Raw genomic sequence first — 15,109 nt, 5'->3', positions numbered from 1 at the left:
ATTGGCCCCTAAATACCAGGAAGTGGTTTTTGTCTTTAAGTATGTAGTGATACTATAACTGTTAGTAGGCAGAAGGATTATAATGTGCACCTCCCCGGCCCCCAAGATCCTTTCTATCTACATGAGGTGATTACAGAATACTTCAAATCCAGATGTGAAAACATTAGCGAGTGGTCTGTCCCTCCTGATCAATGATTAAACATAGAACTACTGAAGAGAGACAAAAGACAGCAGTCATCAAATTGTTTTTACTTTTCCATATTTGCTCACGTATCCACATTTCTCCATTTATAGTCATCAACTTTCAGTGTGGACCTCAAGTCCTGGGCTTGGGGGGGGTAATCTGGGCTCGTGGCCAGTGGATAGCTCTGGCCATTAACTGTATGTTGGACACTGTTGAGTTTGTCCTGTGATCTTGTATAAAAAAACAAGCCGAAACAATGTAATCCAGCTGTCAAGAGAACAGTGATACAATTGTTTCTTAAACTGGCAAATGAAACAGAGCATGTAACACAGAGAGAGACTTTACTTCTGTCTCAGGACAGGCGGTCTCCCATATGCATGCTCTCAAATACAGATGCTGGTCCTGCATCTCTGTTCCACACAAACTGTTGATTTCCACCACAGTAGTAAATACAACCTTCTCCTCTTTGATCCCTGCATACCAATAATTGTACAGGTTGTACAGCACAGGAGATCCAATAACATACATTAAAAAATGGCATTATTCTGTTACTGTAGAAGGACACAGATACCTGCTGCTCATTACTAAATGCATTATGCAAAGAACGTGTTCTCTGACTATAGTCAGTACATATGAATCAGTGTCAAGAGTCATGAGTCAGTCAAGCATTAAAAACATAAGTAGTTCACTCATCACAGTAAAGAAAAAAAAACTTCTTTTTTCATGAGGGTGAAACATTTTTCTTGTAGTTGTTGATGATAAATTAATACCAATTCCCATTTTGGGCTACTTGTGCTCAGGACGTCAAATAAACTATGTTCTTCATCACATGTTGAATGCATTGTGATAGCAGCTGATGCTTGGTTCTATATTCAAATAAAAACATGGTCAGGGATGAAGCTCAAAGAACAAAGTCACATATTGTGGCTATTATTTGTGGGTTAATATTGCCAGTGCTATTGTCATTGTATTATTGTGTTGCAATGACATGCAAACCAGGCCTTTTGACCAGACAATGCCTAGTGCCTCATGATTGCGTTGCCACATGACTGTGTTGCCTGTCTGTCTGCAGGGCGACCAGGAACTCTCCAGCTGGACCAAACAGCTTCAACTGGCCAATAATCTGCAACAATATTTAAAAGCACAAATATTTCACTGACAACAACAACAATAATGATAATAATAATAATAATAATATTATTATTAATAATAATAATAATAATGATAATAATAATAATAATAATAATGAGGATTCCTGATTGAGTGTGTGCTTTACCATGCTGTTCTGAATTAGTGATTAACTACTTAAAATGTATGTGGTGTTTATTTATGAATATTGCATGCTTACCTTCTGCAGGGAATCCAGGGCTAAACTTCTGTTGATTTTGCGATTATAATTTCATCACTCTAAAAAGAATCCCATAACATAAGGTCTTGGTGAATAACACTTACTCATCCCACTGGAAAATTGCTGCATGAACCATGTCTTTAGTTTGCTATTAGAAAAGATGTTTTTCAGGAGCAGAATTACACTTAGTTAATTTACTCACTAACACACAAACTTTTCTCAAGCCTTTACCACTGCTATCATTAGAGAAACAACATGGCATTGAGACCATTGCCTTACAGCTTATATGTACAGTAACTCCCCACATTACATTGTGATATTGTCATGTGTACCTGAGCATGAGCCAGATGTGGAGGTCCTGGGGCGGCACCCGCTTTCTTTTTGATAATGACTGGCGAGCTGTTTCTCCTCTGGCTGGGGGTCCGACACGGTGGCGGGCGGGGCTTTGAACTCTGGGATATAAATGAAGAGGAGCTGTCCACTACCTCTCCACCAATGGCAGACAGACAGCTGTGGTCTGAACTGCTGAAGTAGTTGATGCATTCCCCAGATGATTCAGTGCTGTCTGCTAAAGGAGAAGCACATCAAACACTTTGAGAAACAGTGGATGCTGAGGTTTGTGCATCACTTGACACACTGAGAAAGTTGATGTAAGTTCAAATTCCATAATGGCATCCAAAAAATGAATGAACCCTTGAAGAAAAACAGTTCATATCAGTACATGCCTCCATGGCTGTTTGCCACAGTGTCATTCTTGATGCTACCACCAGATAGCACCAAAGAAGTTTCAAATCTACAGTGACTGTAAAAATGTCTTCTCATATTCTAATTTCTTACTACTTTAGGGTAATAATCATATAGTTATATTGTCGTCTGTCATCACCATCACCAAGGCGATCTCAGTCCAGACTGTTCTGGTCTGTGGTTTCCCCGATGATGGAACGAGCTACTGAATTCTATCAGAGCAGGGCGTCCCTCTCTATCTTCAAGAATCTCCTCTGAGGGCACTTCCTTTCCTTAAACCCTAACATGTCTAACTAGCACTTATTCTGCACTTTTCGTGCATGTCTTTAAAACAATCTCCTTGCACTTATTAAATAGATGCAGTACTTAATATTTACACTAAGGTTTCTACTGCACTGAAGTTTACTGATGTCCCATACTTGTCAGTCACTTTGGATAAAAGCATCTGCTGAATGAGTAAATGTAAATATATAAATTATTAATGAAATATTAATGTTCATTGTATTTGATCCAATTTTGCTTACATATGTCAGATGTTTATTTAGAGGCTGCTGAAGGCCAATAGCAAAATGTCTAAAAACAAACTCACTCAGAGTTTTCCACTGTTCACAGTTACGATGAAGATGATGCTGATGAAGATGATGGTTGTTGAGTTCGTTGTTAGTCACAGCCTCAGGGGAGGAGCAGGCGGGAGGAGCGGTCTCCACTCCCTGCGAATGGTTCCCGGGATAACCAGCAGGGGGCAGTGAGCCCCGGCCAGAGGAGGAAGATGATTGGCTGAGGGTGGTGGAAGCCGTGCTACCAGAGCCAATAGAGTGTGGTCGTGGATAGTCTAAGCCCCTGTGTGAACAACATGCCACAGGGACTGACGACACACATAGATAGATGTCATCAGTGAGACAAAAATGTGCTGGGTCAGTGAGTAATGAGGAAGCAAGCACCACTGCTATTACACAAATATTTTTAGTTTTGTTACATTTAGTGACTTTGTTTGCTAGTTTTTATGAGGTAAAACTAACAACAAAATATGAAAGGATGTAAAAATGTAAAAAATATTTAATAGCTTTAACTTAGTTTTCACTTGTCAAATTGTAAAATGTCATTAGAATTAAAAGACTAAGAGACTACTGCCTCACTAGAGGCTCTGTAAGGCTAAATGGTAATGTCAGCATGCTAAAGTGCTCACAGTGATAATGTCAACATGCTGATGTTTCCGAGTAATGTAGACCATGTTCACCATTCTAATTTAGCATATTAGCATGCTAACATTTGCTGATGATCACCAAACACAAAATACAGCTGTGGCTGATGGAAATATCATTTTTACAGGTGTGTTGTGATAACCAAATAACCAAAGTACTGGACAATTTTGACCTGATGATGGAGCGAGGTGAAAAGTCAGAGGAGCTGCAACAATTCACCCTGAGAGGATGGGTTTATGATGGTGCAGAACTTAGCTGAACTTCATTTGAAGTGGAACATGTTGTGTGTGCAGCTCCTTACTCCTCCCAGGCAGGACACAGCTCACAGCTCTGTCACAAATTGCAGCATCACTGGGTTGAATGTCCATGAAAGGTTTGCAGCCCATTCCCATGAATACCCTTTCCTGCATACGTAGCTCTGGAACATAAAATGTTTTTCAGACAGGTCAAGCATTTTGTAAACAGAACTCTTGGTAAGTGCTAGATAAAAAAAAAAGAAGTGTTGTTGTTAACCTCTACTGTGAGCGGCCTGATCCCACAGGATCCTCTCTAGATCGGTGGTCCAGGCTTTCTTCACCTCCATGCTGGAGGCCTTCAGGGTGTAGGTATCCTCGCTCTTCCTCCTGCGGAACCAGATCTCAAAACACAGGCCACTCACACCAGAGGAATGGGTCATCCCAATGTCACTCGTCTGGGACAGAAAACACAAAAAGACATAGAAATGACACTGATGGAAATATCATATGTGGTAAGATGTTGCTGGAGGCTGAGCGGTGTTACTAAAAATGCCTGGAAAAAAAACCTGTGAAGTAGAATACACTCTATATTGCGACAGCTAAAAATAAGTTTGAGTATTATGGCTCCAACACTCTTGTGTGCTGACCTTGAATGACTGCTTGTAGACATAAACATCATTGCCAACATCTGTCCTCTTGGTCTTGCTGAAGAGGATCAGATCTTCAAAGAGAAATATGCGGCGGACACATTTCTTCTTTCTAAAGAAAACTGTGAACTCATCCTGGCGGATCAGCTGGCCCTGCTCTGTTAAATTCACCTGACAGAGCAGAGCAGAAAAGAAAAGACGATTAACTGCATTTAACTGCTGTGTTTCAAGTATATCCGATCTACCATTTCAATATCTTACATCACAGTCCTGGATGGCGTCCATGGTGAGCAAATCGTTGCCATGGCGCATCTGAAATCGAACCAGGTCTGCAGCAGCCTGGATCTCAGTTCTCTCCCGCTCCCTCTCAATGCTCGTCAGATCAGGCACACACGCACTTTGTGTGCACACACTTGTTGCGAGCAGTGTATCCTGAATCATGTCTTTTGGCCTGTATGAGCCAGCCAGAGCCAACATGTCCTGTAACAGGAGGCTGTACTTGCTGATCCTCTGGATGGGCCTCAGCAAATAGGATGAAAGGTCCATCATGTCCCCCAGCTCCTGCTGCTTTTTCTGTAAGGGGAAACACAGTGGACTGTGAAGCTGGAAAGGGAAAGCATAGCACTAATACTCCCAGTGTCAGGGCTTCAACTACTGCAGCCACCAGAGCTGAACATGTATACAATAAAACATGTGTCCACCAAACAAACTAATTCCTGATGATTGAAGGGGAAGATGTTAAAACTTCACGAATCCCAAAAACACCTCATACATCATTACAGACTCATCTCTCTGAAACTATTTAAACAAACTCAATGTGAAGATGCCAAACTGTGTGTTACTACTGAAATGATAAATTAAAAGGGATTTTGGGAATATTAAGTTTCAAGTGATTTAGTAATTAATAACAGATCAAGACTAAAAATCATTAGAAATCATTAGAAAAAAATATGAGATGATCCTCCAGTGGTGTCTGAGCTGCTCTCAGTGTTACTTTAACTTTAAAATGACTGTATTTCCGACAAGTGGAGCGATAGAGTGCTGAAATGAGAATTTGTATTCTGTGCTGTAAAAACATCTGCTTAAGAACATTTACAGTGGGAAAACTAAACTTCTTGTATCTTCAGTTAAGAGAAAGACAGGACATAAACCCTGACCTTAAAGATGTCATGGCGACGGTGCAGGATGAGGGCATCTGACTGAGGTTTGTTCTTACTGTACAGAGCGTACAGGCCAAAACTCTCACTCTGTGGAGACAACCCACGTAAAACCATATTAGAAAATGTATCTAATCAATGATACCAGTTTAGCCACCTGCTTATCTGCAATGAAAACAGATTGATATCATTTACCTTTTATGATTATTTATAAAAAAACATGTATACCATACATATGATTATATTGATTACTACTCACATGTCTGAGAAAGCAGCGGGCCACCATGGCAGGCTCCCTCTGGCAGGCCTCCAGCTCTGGCAGGAAGTAGTGGCTGTGGAAGTCATAAAGCTTCTCCAGGTTTCCGAAGATGACTCCTCGCTTGCCCCTGAGGTCCTGGGGGATGTCCGGTCTGTCCAGCAGAGGGAGGTAGTGGGTGATAATATAGCCCAGTGAGCGAACGTACTCCCTCTCTGTGAACACCAGCTCCTCCAGGACACGCTGCAGTCTCCTGATGAGACAAAGACGACAAATAAACTTCAAACACAGACTATTACCCGTATAAATGCATTTCAATATGATATTTAATGATATATTTATTAGCTAGTAGAATTAGCAGCTAACTAATTTCATCTGTTAATCCTTTGAATAACTGATAGTGTATGTTGTTACTGTATCAGTTCAATTCAGATACTAGGAATGTATATTGGTTGTTATTAAGTCTAAGGTTGGTGGAGCTGCTTTTTAATAGACTATCCCCCTCCAACATGTTATTCTGTTTTGCTTTCCCTTCTCCTTGTTGAATGATACATTACTTTAATTTCGAAATACTGTCATTGATTATTAGTTTGTTAGATCTATGTAAGATCTGTGTCTTTTGAAACATGCATGTGATGAAAAGATATAGATAAAATCAATTTAGTAATTGATTCATTAATTGATGAATCAGTGTTCTCCAGCCCTCTGCTCTCTGGCTGAGCAAAATTAAAACATGCTGTACAGATTTTGTTCATAAATACAATTTGGCCACTATGTTGATATTTACTTATCTTAAGTTATGCATCATTATCAACAATGGTCAAAGTTTCATTAGATGACACAGTCACACGCTGTCACTGTTACTCTCCATATGCACTGTGATACACAAGAAACATGCCACGCATGGATGGATTATGAGACAACAGGACACTGGGCACAAAAATAAAATGCTCCTCTCCTACAGCTTTTGCTTTCAAACATATTGGAATGGCTTTGCTAAGTTTACTGTGGCCTAAGGATGATAGGCTGGTCAGATCTCATCGTTAGTAATCACTTCAAGCTGGGGGTCTGTGTCTGTTAGCCATTCTGTAATCCATTCATGTTGCCAAATTAAAAAAGTCTGAAGAAACAATACCTGTAGCACTTCATTGTCAGCTTAGAGACAAAAAAGAGGGCATGAAATCTATTTAAGCCTCACAAGACTCACAAGGTTAGTATCATTGAATTTTCACAGAGTAGTATCTTGCAGAGCAAATTTCTGATAATTCAAATCTTTTTTTTTATGAGTAATGCAAGTTCATTTCACCCACAGCTACTGTGATAAACTTACAGGGCATTGCTGCCACTCTCCTGTGGATTTGCCAAACAAAAATCTCCCTCATATCTCCCAATGGGCAGGCTGGAATGCTTGCAGCACAGAGTCCCATCACCCCCTGCGGCGCCCCGGTCGCTCATGCAGGAGTCCTCTGAGCAAAAGCTCCCATGGCGGGAGATCTGGAACTTCTGTGCCTCCTTGAGAATCCAACAAGACGGCTGACCGTGGTGGGTGCAGGACGACGGGGGTTGAACCCGCTTCTCTCGAGGAGTGGATGACCCTGCTGTCACTGCTCCTATGGCGCATGAGTCTTGGCTCACTGACCTCGCTCTGAGACCTCGTCCCCATGGAAACCATTGGCATCCGACAGTGTGGGACTGCGACAGAGCAGCGGCGTCTCGCTCACTCCTGGCTCTGCTCGCCTGTCTCCTCCTCGTCTCTCTTTCTGTTCTCCTTGATGATCTATTTGAAAATGACACACTGAGTCAGCAAGTGCTGCAGCAGGAGCACCAAGAACTGGACCCTTCACCTCCTCAATCTCACAGACTCACTGATGATGGTACAAACTCATGCTGTACCTACAACTCAGAACTTTATTTCAAATTCCAGTAGACATAGAAGGTTACTTATGTAACCCAGGTTCTCTGAGTGGAGAGACTATCCCTCCACCCTACATATTCCATATGTATGGGGACTGACCCCCTTGGGGGCAGCTGACGTGGATATTCTTTAAGACACATCACCTGTGGTGGCCATGCACTGATTAGCAATATGTTGTTATATAAACACCATACAAGCGTGGCCTCTTTGGTTAACCTTGATTGGAATCATTTTGGAGTGGCTTCTAGCGGCTTCTCTCCACTCAGAGAACCTGGGTTACATACATAATATTCCATTCTCTATTGTGTCATGACTATCTCTCCACCCTACATATTCCATATGTATGGGCCAAGGATCTTCATTGCAAGAGCCTTGGTCCCAGTTGCATAGATTGTCAGGCCTTGTCATGCTGCACTGTGCCCAGCACATGCTCAGCAAATGGGGTACTGGCTGCCACATTCATGCAGTAGAACCTGATAAAAGTGGATGGGGTTGACCAAGACGCCTGTCAAGGCCCTGACAGGGCACAACAATGATGTCTCACTCACCCCCACAACACCGTCTTGAGGACGGCGGAAAGGGTGCAGCTCAACAGACAGACCGGCTTGGGCCTCGGACCAGATCTTAGGGTGGAATACAGGGTTTGGGCGCAGCACCACCCCAGCATCACCTGGCAAGAAGTGGCAGCATTCCTTGTGCATCGAAAGAGCATGAAGCTCTCCCATTCACTTTGCTGACATAACTGCCAACAAGAATGCCGACTTGAGAGAAAGCCAACTGTTTCCAGTGGCTCGATAGGCTCATGCTGCAAGGTTGACAACACCAGCTCCAAATCCCATGGGGGGACAGCTGGCCTTCTTTGGTAGGGAGTAATCTTATGGGCACCTTTAAGAAACTGAGCAATAAGGTTACAGCAACCCTCTGCCAGTTTCCAAGGACCAATGCGAGCTACCTTTATGGCTGCCCCCATTCCCCTAGTCAAGGGAGACTTGCCCTACTCTACTAACATTTCTTGGAGGAATTCGAGAATGTCATGGGCCCAGTAGGGGAGGGGGTCCACCTGTCTTGAGTTGCACCATGATTAAAAGACTCCCCAACAGTAGCAATATGCTGCCCTTGTTGATGGAGCCCGGGCTCCCTGCATAGTGCTACCCACAGACTGGGGCAATCCCGTGGCTAGCAACTCCATCCTCTCAGGGGCCAGGCCCAAAGCCTGAGCCCAAAGCCAGGAGGCCCTGCGGCCACTGATGTGCCACTGCATCTGTGCCCACAGTCACACATCTTGCATCGTAGGGGTCTCAAACTAGTTGAACCCTCTCAAATCGAATATTGGTCTCAACTTCCCATGTTTTTTGGGAATGAGAAAATAACAGGAATAGAACCCAGCCTACTGATTGTCCTGCATCACCTCTCTGATGGCCTTCTTTACCAAGAGAGTGTTGATCACTGCAGCCACAACCCTCCTGAGCTGAGGGGCTGAGCATTTTACTTGCATCTGGCCCAAATATTGCAGATGGCACCACAGACAGCCTAAGCAAACAGGTGCGGTTTTCCCCCCCTTCACAATCCAGAGGGAGGCCATGGTCCTGCCAGTTGCCACCGCCTGCTCTTCATTAGCTTAGCTAGGAGCGAGGACACCTTCTGTAACTCAGCAACCAGGTCAGAACCTCCCTCCTCCAACCGTTTGGCCAGCTGGCGCTGATACAAGACCAAAATAGCCCCTGTATTAACCAAATGTCTGACAAGCATGGCATCCATAATTTTAGCGTTCCTGCTTGAGTAGCTCGGCTTCCCCAAGACAGACTTGGTGGGGGACACTAAGGCCCCTAAGGCCTGATCCATGGGAGGTGGTGGTCCACAGCCAATCCTCGACCTGACCATGCATACATGCTAGTCGTCTACATAGACCTGACCAGCGATGGGCCTCTGACGGTTTATCAAACTGTTTCAGTAACAGTTCCTCTAAATTGGGAAGCAGCGGTACAGAGAAAGAGCGTGGCTGACTCGCCTCATCATCAAAACGGGAGGCTGCCTGGCTTATCTCAGCTGGCATTTTAATTTGCAATGCTTGAGCTGCCCGGATAATGAGTTGGCAATAGAGAGGAAGTGGTTGCTCCCGTGCCTCCTCTACCTGCCTTGCCTCCACACACACTTGACCAGGGGGGAGGTCCTTGACCTCTGACTCAAATCCCCCTTCATCCGATGCATCAGATATGGAATGCACTATCAAGCTCCCCCTGCCTCACCTGGCCAGAGGAGGGCTGCTGTACAGTAAATGGGGCTAACACAGGGAAGGGCATTGCCAGCACTTTTCTGATGACTGCACCCAGGGTATTGACCGATTGAGGCTTCACCCCCACTTGGTCATTCCAAACCACCACTTTTGGCTACTTCACCTGCTGCCCAATGAAAGTGGCTGTACACTTTGTAACGTGAGAAGGTGTAGGCGGAGAGGCTAGCAGGTTTAGCCGTTAGCTCAGTCAGTCGACAGACAACGAAGTAGGGATTTCCACACGGTATTTTAAGTAATAATATTCTAGAATTCAACATAGACCATATTATGCCAGGTCTCCACGGCGCTACATTCACAGTTCATACATGAGTGGTAATATGTAGACAGCTTAACTGTCACCTTCGTGTTACAGAGAATCTTGGTGCGTGTCTTTCGTTGTGGAAGTCCGGAGGTCAAGAACATGGCGGACAAGAAGGCCGCTGCGTATACACTGTGCCACAAAAAGGAGGTAACACCACCTTGTGGCGTTATTCGGTATTGCAGTAAGCACGTTTAGACTCTGACTGTTACAACTTGTGAGAGAATGCTAGAGCCCTAGCCTCCCTCACTCTAGCTGGCAGAATAAAACAGTTCATACAGGATGCTGGGTCCTGGCTGGCCATGGTCCAGCCCTAAACAATGGACACATTGATTGTGACCATCATCCATTGGCATTTTTATCCCACAACCCAAACAGGTGTGGGCTTCTAGATTTGCTTTAATTTTGTTTTTTTTAAACAATTGATATGTTTGAATCTATGTGAATGCTTACGCAACTCAGGATTCGCTGGAAAAGGCCACCAGTAGCACTATTCACCCCTCATACATCCCACACTCGAAGCCTAAGTGAAAGATAGAAGCATTCCCGTCACCCGGCTTTCCCCTTTTTTACGTCCTGAAATCACACGCAGCTAAAGTACAGTATGTTCGTTCACGTCGTCCGAGGTCGGATTCCACGAGGAACAAGGGCTGTGAGTGTTATGCTGCTTTCAGACAGAACGTGGCAACGGCACCGCTGCGCTCAGAAACCCATTATTTCTAATGGCCGATTTGTCGGGATGTCAGGTGTGTTTCAAGATATACAATCCATGGTTTTAACAGTCTAGCTTGTTGTAGGCAGGCACTATGTGTAAATATAGTTCTAACGCTTTCTTCTGAGCACAGGAAAGATACATCTTTCAGCAACCGAACACACCGGAGGTTACCTGCAGTGTGGATGTGTCCGCTCATATACAGTCTATGGTCCCGCTATAAGTTTTGAAAACTTGGTCTGTCCTCCTGGCGAGCGCAGCGCAAGCTACGTTCTGTCTGAAAGCAGCATTTGTCAGACTATGCAGCGTTCCAGAGAGGGGCCCGTAGACCAGCTCTCCAACTTACAAGGTAAGTGGACCACGCTGATGTTAAAAAAATAAATGCTACATTCAATCTCATCTACTCAAATATCAAGATACACGCGTCTGCTCGACTACGTGGGAGTCAAGGAATCAAAAAGGCCACGCATTCGTGGTGTTGCTAATTACTGCGTGGCCACCACAGGTGATGTATCTTAACGAGTATCCATGTCAGCTGACCCCGTTGGAGTCCCTGTACATACGGAATATATGTAGGGTGGAGAGACAGTCTTGACATGATAGAGAACCCAAAGTTTACAAAAAAAATGCACAGCTTTGTAGAAGGAAAATATGTGTAAAATGATCCACAGGATGGATGGTGCAGCCCAGTAACTGGAATAAGTTGCCTTGAAACTATTTAAGGGGGGAACAAAAGGAAAACTAGATATCCAGGAGTAATACATTATTGTAGTACTTAGTATCCAGCTGCTTTTTGTTGCATTTGTTTTTTTATTCATTATGTAGTGTCAGGATTTCTGTGATTGGGAACAGTTCCTATACAATCACTTTTAGATAAATGCAGAATGAAAGAAAATGTGTTCTTATTACAAATATCAGCAGAAGACTCAAAGGAGTGCTAGCAGCAATATTTCTGGACTGTGTGGCAGAAACAGTGAATGAACTACTGTGGTTAAATCCTAATCTAGTGATATGAATGGATGAACAAAGAAATTAAATTACCTGTGAGGTGACTGTGGAGTGACCTTTGACTCCTGAATAGTTCCAGCATCACCATGATCCTCAGGTTTGATGATGATGTTACAGCCGACTACATTTGTTGAATTAGTCCTGTTCATGCCCAGAATCGGCTTCCTCTTCCCTAAATCCACCGCTCCTGACATGATGCCCTCCCACTGTGGGTGCCGAGGCCCGGGGGTCGATTGTACCACCAGACACTGACCACTGGGTGATGCTGTCTGAATATTAGTGCTCACCACATCTACATAATGACATTCACTCCAGCTGCTAGAATCTGGCTTTTGGTGGTGAACTCCACCTACATCCTGCATCCTCTCCTGAAGCTGCTGTCTGGCCTCCTGACATCTCAGCCAGGCCACGTTCCAGACTCCCATCCCCCTGGAGCCCCGCAGAGCGCTGGCTTCTGCCTTCACCTCCTGAAATTTCTCTGGGTTAAACTGGAGGAACCTGTCTTGGAAAGTCTGAAGGATGGAGCTGTCACTGCCTGACAGTGAAACACTGGTGGTGGTTGGACCAGAGCCCTGAGCTGTGGGGGGGTCAGACTGGCAAAGGGAGGGGGTTCTCGGTCCAGAGTCTTGGATTTGCTGTTGTATTGGCTGAATGTTTGATTGACTCTGGTCCAGGTAATCAGTGCATTCACTGGCCAGAGCCACAGCCTGGTGGTAAAAGAGGATTTCTTTTACTATACAAAAAACATGTTCTTATTTTCTTTGTTTATATAATGCTCCTGTACTCAGTGTAGTGTTGTAACTTGACTCAAATGTTATTCAAGTAACAGTAAGATTTCACCTATGTTTAAAACTACTCAAGAAATGGTGAAAAAGTACAAGAGTAAAACAGGTGTCATTGTTTTCCTGTTGATTGTTGTTTGCATGATGTCTTGTTTGAAACAGAGAACTAAATGCCATGTAATGTATGCTCTGATGAAGGTTCACATAGAGAAGAGTCAGCACATTGTCAGCTCTTTAATGTTGGACTTCATTAATGCTAGAGTATTGCCTTTTTCCCTTAATTCCCTAATATCCTTGAAAAAACAAATATACACACAGTAGCTCTGAACATGATAGACAGATATCTAAATATATTTGGTTTGAGCAAAAGTGTCAATTTCAGTATTATAAGTGATGATCTGTTAAAATGAGTTTGAGATTGCTATACAAAGGTGCATCCAAAGCAGCATTTATTATGACTTTATAATTCTTCTTGACTAGAAATACTTAAAAAACCTGATTCATTTAAAGCAGAATTATTGATTTTAGAATGTACTTCAGTTTAGTACAAGTGCAAAATACAAGTTACATTTGTTTGTGACTGGTTAATTTGACCCTATAATATTCTACATTTAAATGTATAGGTGAATATAAACCTTTATACACTGTAGCTGCATTCCTTCCAAAAAGGGTACTTGCAAGAGTAACAGATAAATTTAACAGAGCAACTGAGTGATCAATCAATTCAACAAACCAGTGTCTGTGGGTTTCTCCTACAGGGCAAGAGTTGATCTCATGTGCTTGATTTCTAAATACTAATCTTATACAAACCTGCTCACAAAAATCACACACGTTGACCATGATCTGCAGCTCTCTGCCACAGGCCTCTGCCCTGCACAGGAAGTCCTCCAGGCCTGACTTGAAGGTGCAGGCAAGAGTCCAGAATGTCTCTGTCTCTGGATAGGAGAGCCCGCTCCGCTGGAGCTTCTCTGCCTCTGACACTAGTGACAAGGAGTGGTGTCTTCGGTCCTGGGGAAGGAGAGGAAAGAGATTCAGAAAGAGAAACACCAGGAATATAAATACAGACACAATGGCAGACGCAAGAAAATTTAGACTCACATTAGCTTCAATAAGGAAACCAGTGAAGCTGTTTAGGATCTGCTCCATTCTGTCTCCAGAGTCTTCGACTGATTCTGCCTCCAGCAGGTGGCGCTCTCCTTCTACATTAAACCACTGCTGCATCTGCAGGGACGGAAGATGCAGAACAATGTTGTGTTTGGTTATTATTATGTGCCTGCAATGCAATAGCATTGCAGGCACATATTATTATCCTGCATACTTATTCAAATCTTTAGTATTGGTGGGATTGCTGAATAAAGCAAACCCACTATAGGTTGTTGTCAGTTTCTCTTTACTGGTGGGATTGATGAATAAATACAATGTTCAAATCCTTGAAACTTTCAGCCTCTTTAAACTTCAACTACTTCAGCATACTTTCAGCTACAGACTTCATTCAAACTTTAAAATGTTCACAAGACTTTCAGCTATTAAACTTGTATTCAACTTTTTATATATCTCAAACAGTTTTATCACAGTTTTAGTTTCATGCTTTTTCTTGAGTTTATAATGGGTGTGTATTGTACAGAATGTTCAGGGCTAGAGTGGATGACATCATCGCTAGAGTGGGAGAAGCTCTCAAATTTGTCTGAAAAAAATCTGTGTAACTCGTCTTTACGGCCACATATTTCGATCTTGACATTAGTAAACAAATTTGTCCTGTTTCATACAAAGTGTCTACCTTAGCACAGAGACACAGAGACTTTAAACTGTCAGCCTCAAACTGATGGGAGTACCCTCCAACTGCCCCATAGACTGCAATACATATTCAGGAGCTGATTTCAGGACAAAACCAGAACAGACCCTTTTTTGTAACTCGCTCCAATTCCACATTTTTGGCTCAAAAACACAAAGAGGTGTTCAGGAGAGTCTTGTGGCACTGAACATGTGATCATTTTGCTGATATTATGTACTGTTTTGTATTAAATGGCAGGAGTTTGAGAGATTTGCTGATCCCTTTCTCTCATAGATTTGCGTGAGCTCTGTGTCTTTGACAGCCAGACTCTCTCTCTTACACACACACACACACACACATATATATATATATATATATATATATATATATATATATATATATATATATATATATATATATATATATATATATATATATATATATATATATATATATATATTGACAGAAACACATAAGCACCATCTCCATGAATTGGATTAACCTTCAAAATAAAAATCTAAACATGGTAATAAGCAATTATTGGCTCTGTTGTATA

The 15,109-nt window shown here is 42.9% G+C and overlaps 1 protein-coding gene and 1 long non-coding RNA gene across 2 annotated transcripts in view; both read right to left on the bottom strand.

The window, feature by feature from the left end:
- Positions 1 to 761: 761 nt before the first annotated feature.
- Positions 762 to 1,981, bottom strand: LOC111219115. Its single transcript, XR_002665004.1, has 3 exons — positions 1,865 to 1,981; positions 1,533 to 1,591; positions 762 to 1,307 (listed from the first exon to the last, which is right to left on the bottom strand). It is a non-coding gene; the product is annotated as an uncharacterized LOC111219115 (long non-coding RNA).
- A 21-nt stretch (positions 1,982 to 2,002) lies between these two features.
- Positions 2,003 to 15,109, bottom strand: part of LOC111219186 — a gene marked incomplete at its 3' end in the record, with an annotated part of 30,804 nt that continues 17,697 nt past the window's right edge. The window contains exons 13-25 of the mRNA XM_022741800.1: positions 13,881 to 14,003; positions 13,593 to 13,790; positions 12,034 to 12,707; positions 7,105 to 7,551; positions 5,778 to 6,027; positions 5,519 to 5,608; positions 4,833 to 4,934; positions 4,623 to 4,727; positions 4,362 to 4,532; positions 3,992 to 4,169; positions 3,773 to 3,896; positions 2,866 to 3,116; positions 2,003 to 2,097 (exon numbers count right to left, since the gene is read on the bottom strand). Of these exons, the coding sequence (XP_022597521.1) occupies positions 2,003 to 2,097; positions 2,866 to 3,116; positions 3,773 to 3,896; positions 3,992 to 4,169; positions 4,362 to 4,532; positions 4,623 to 4,727; positions 4,833 to 4,934; positions 5,519 to 5,608; positions 5,778 to 6,027; positions 7,105 to 7,551; positions 12,034 to 12,707; positions 13,593 to 13,790; positions 13,881 to 14,003 (2,808 nt within the window). The remainder of the gene's footprint in view (positions 2,098 to 2,865; positions 3,117 to 3,772; positions 3,897 to 3,991; positions 4,170 to 4,361; positions 4,533 to 4,622; positions 4,728 to 4,832; positions 4,935 to 5,518; positions 5,609 to 5,777; positions 6,028 to 7,104; positions 7,552 to 12,033; positions 12,708 to 13,592; positions 13,791 to 13,880; positions 14,004 to 15,109) is intronic.

This window comes from Seriola dumerili, unplaced genomic scaffold (assembly GCF_002260705.1).
Source record: "Seriola dumerili isolate Sdu_G_001 unplaced genomic scaffold, Sdu_1.0 BDQW01000056.1, whole genome shotgun sequence".
NCBI classification, from domain to species: domain Eukaryota; kingdom Metazoa; phylum Chordata; class Actinopteri; order Carangiformes; family Carangidae; genus Seriola; species Seriola dumerili.
Note: the sequence above shows the minus strand (reverse complement) of the source record. Positions and strands in the feature narration are given on the sequence as shown.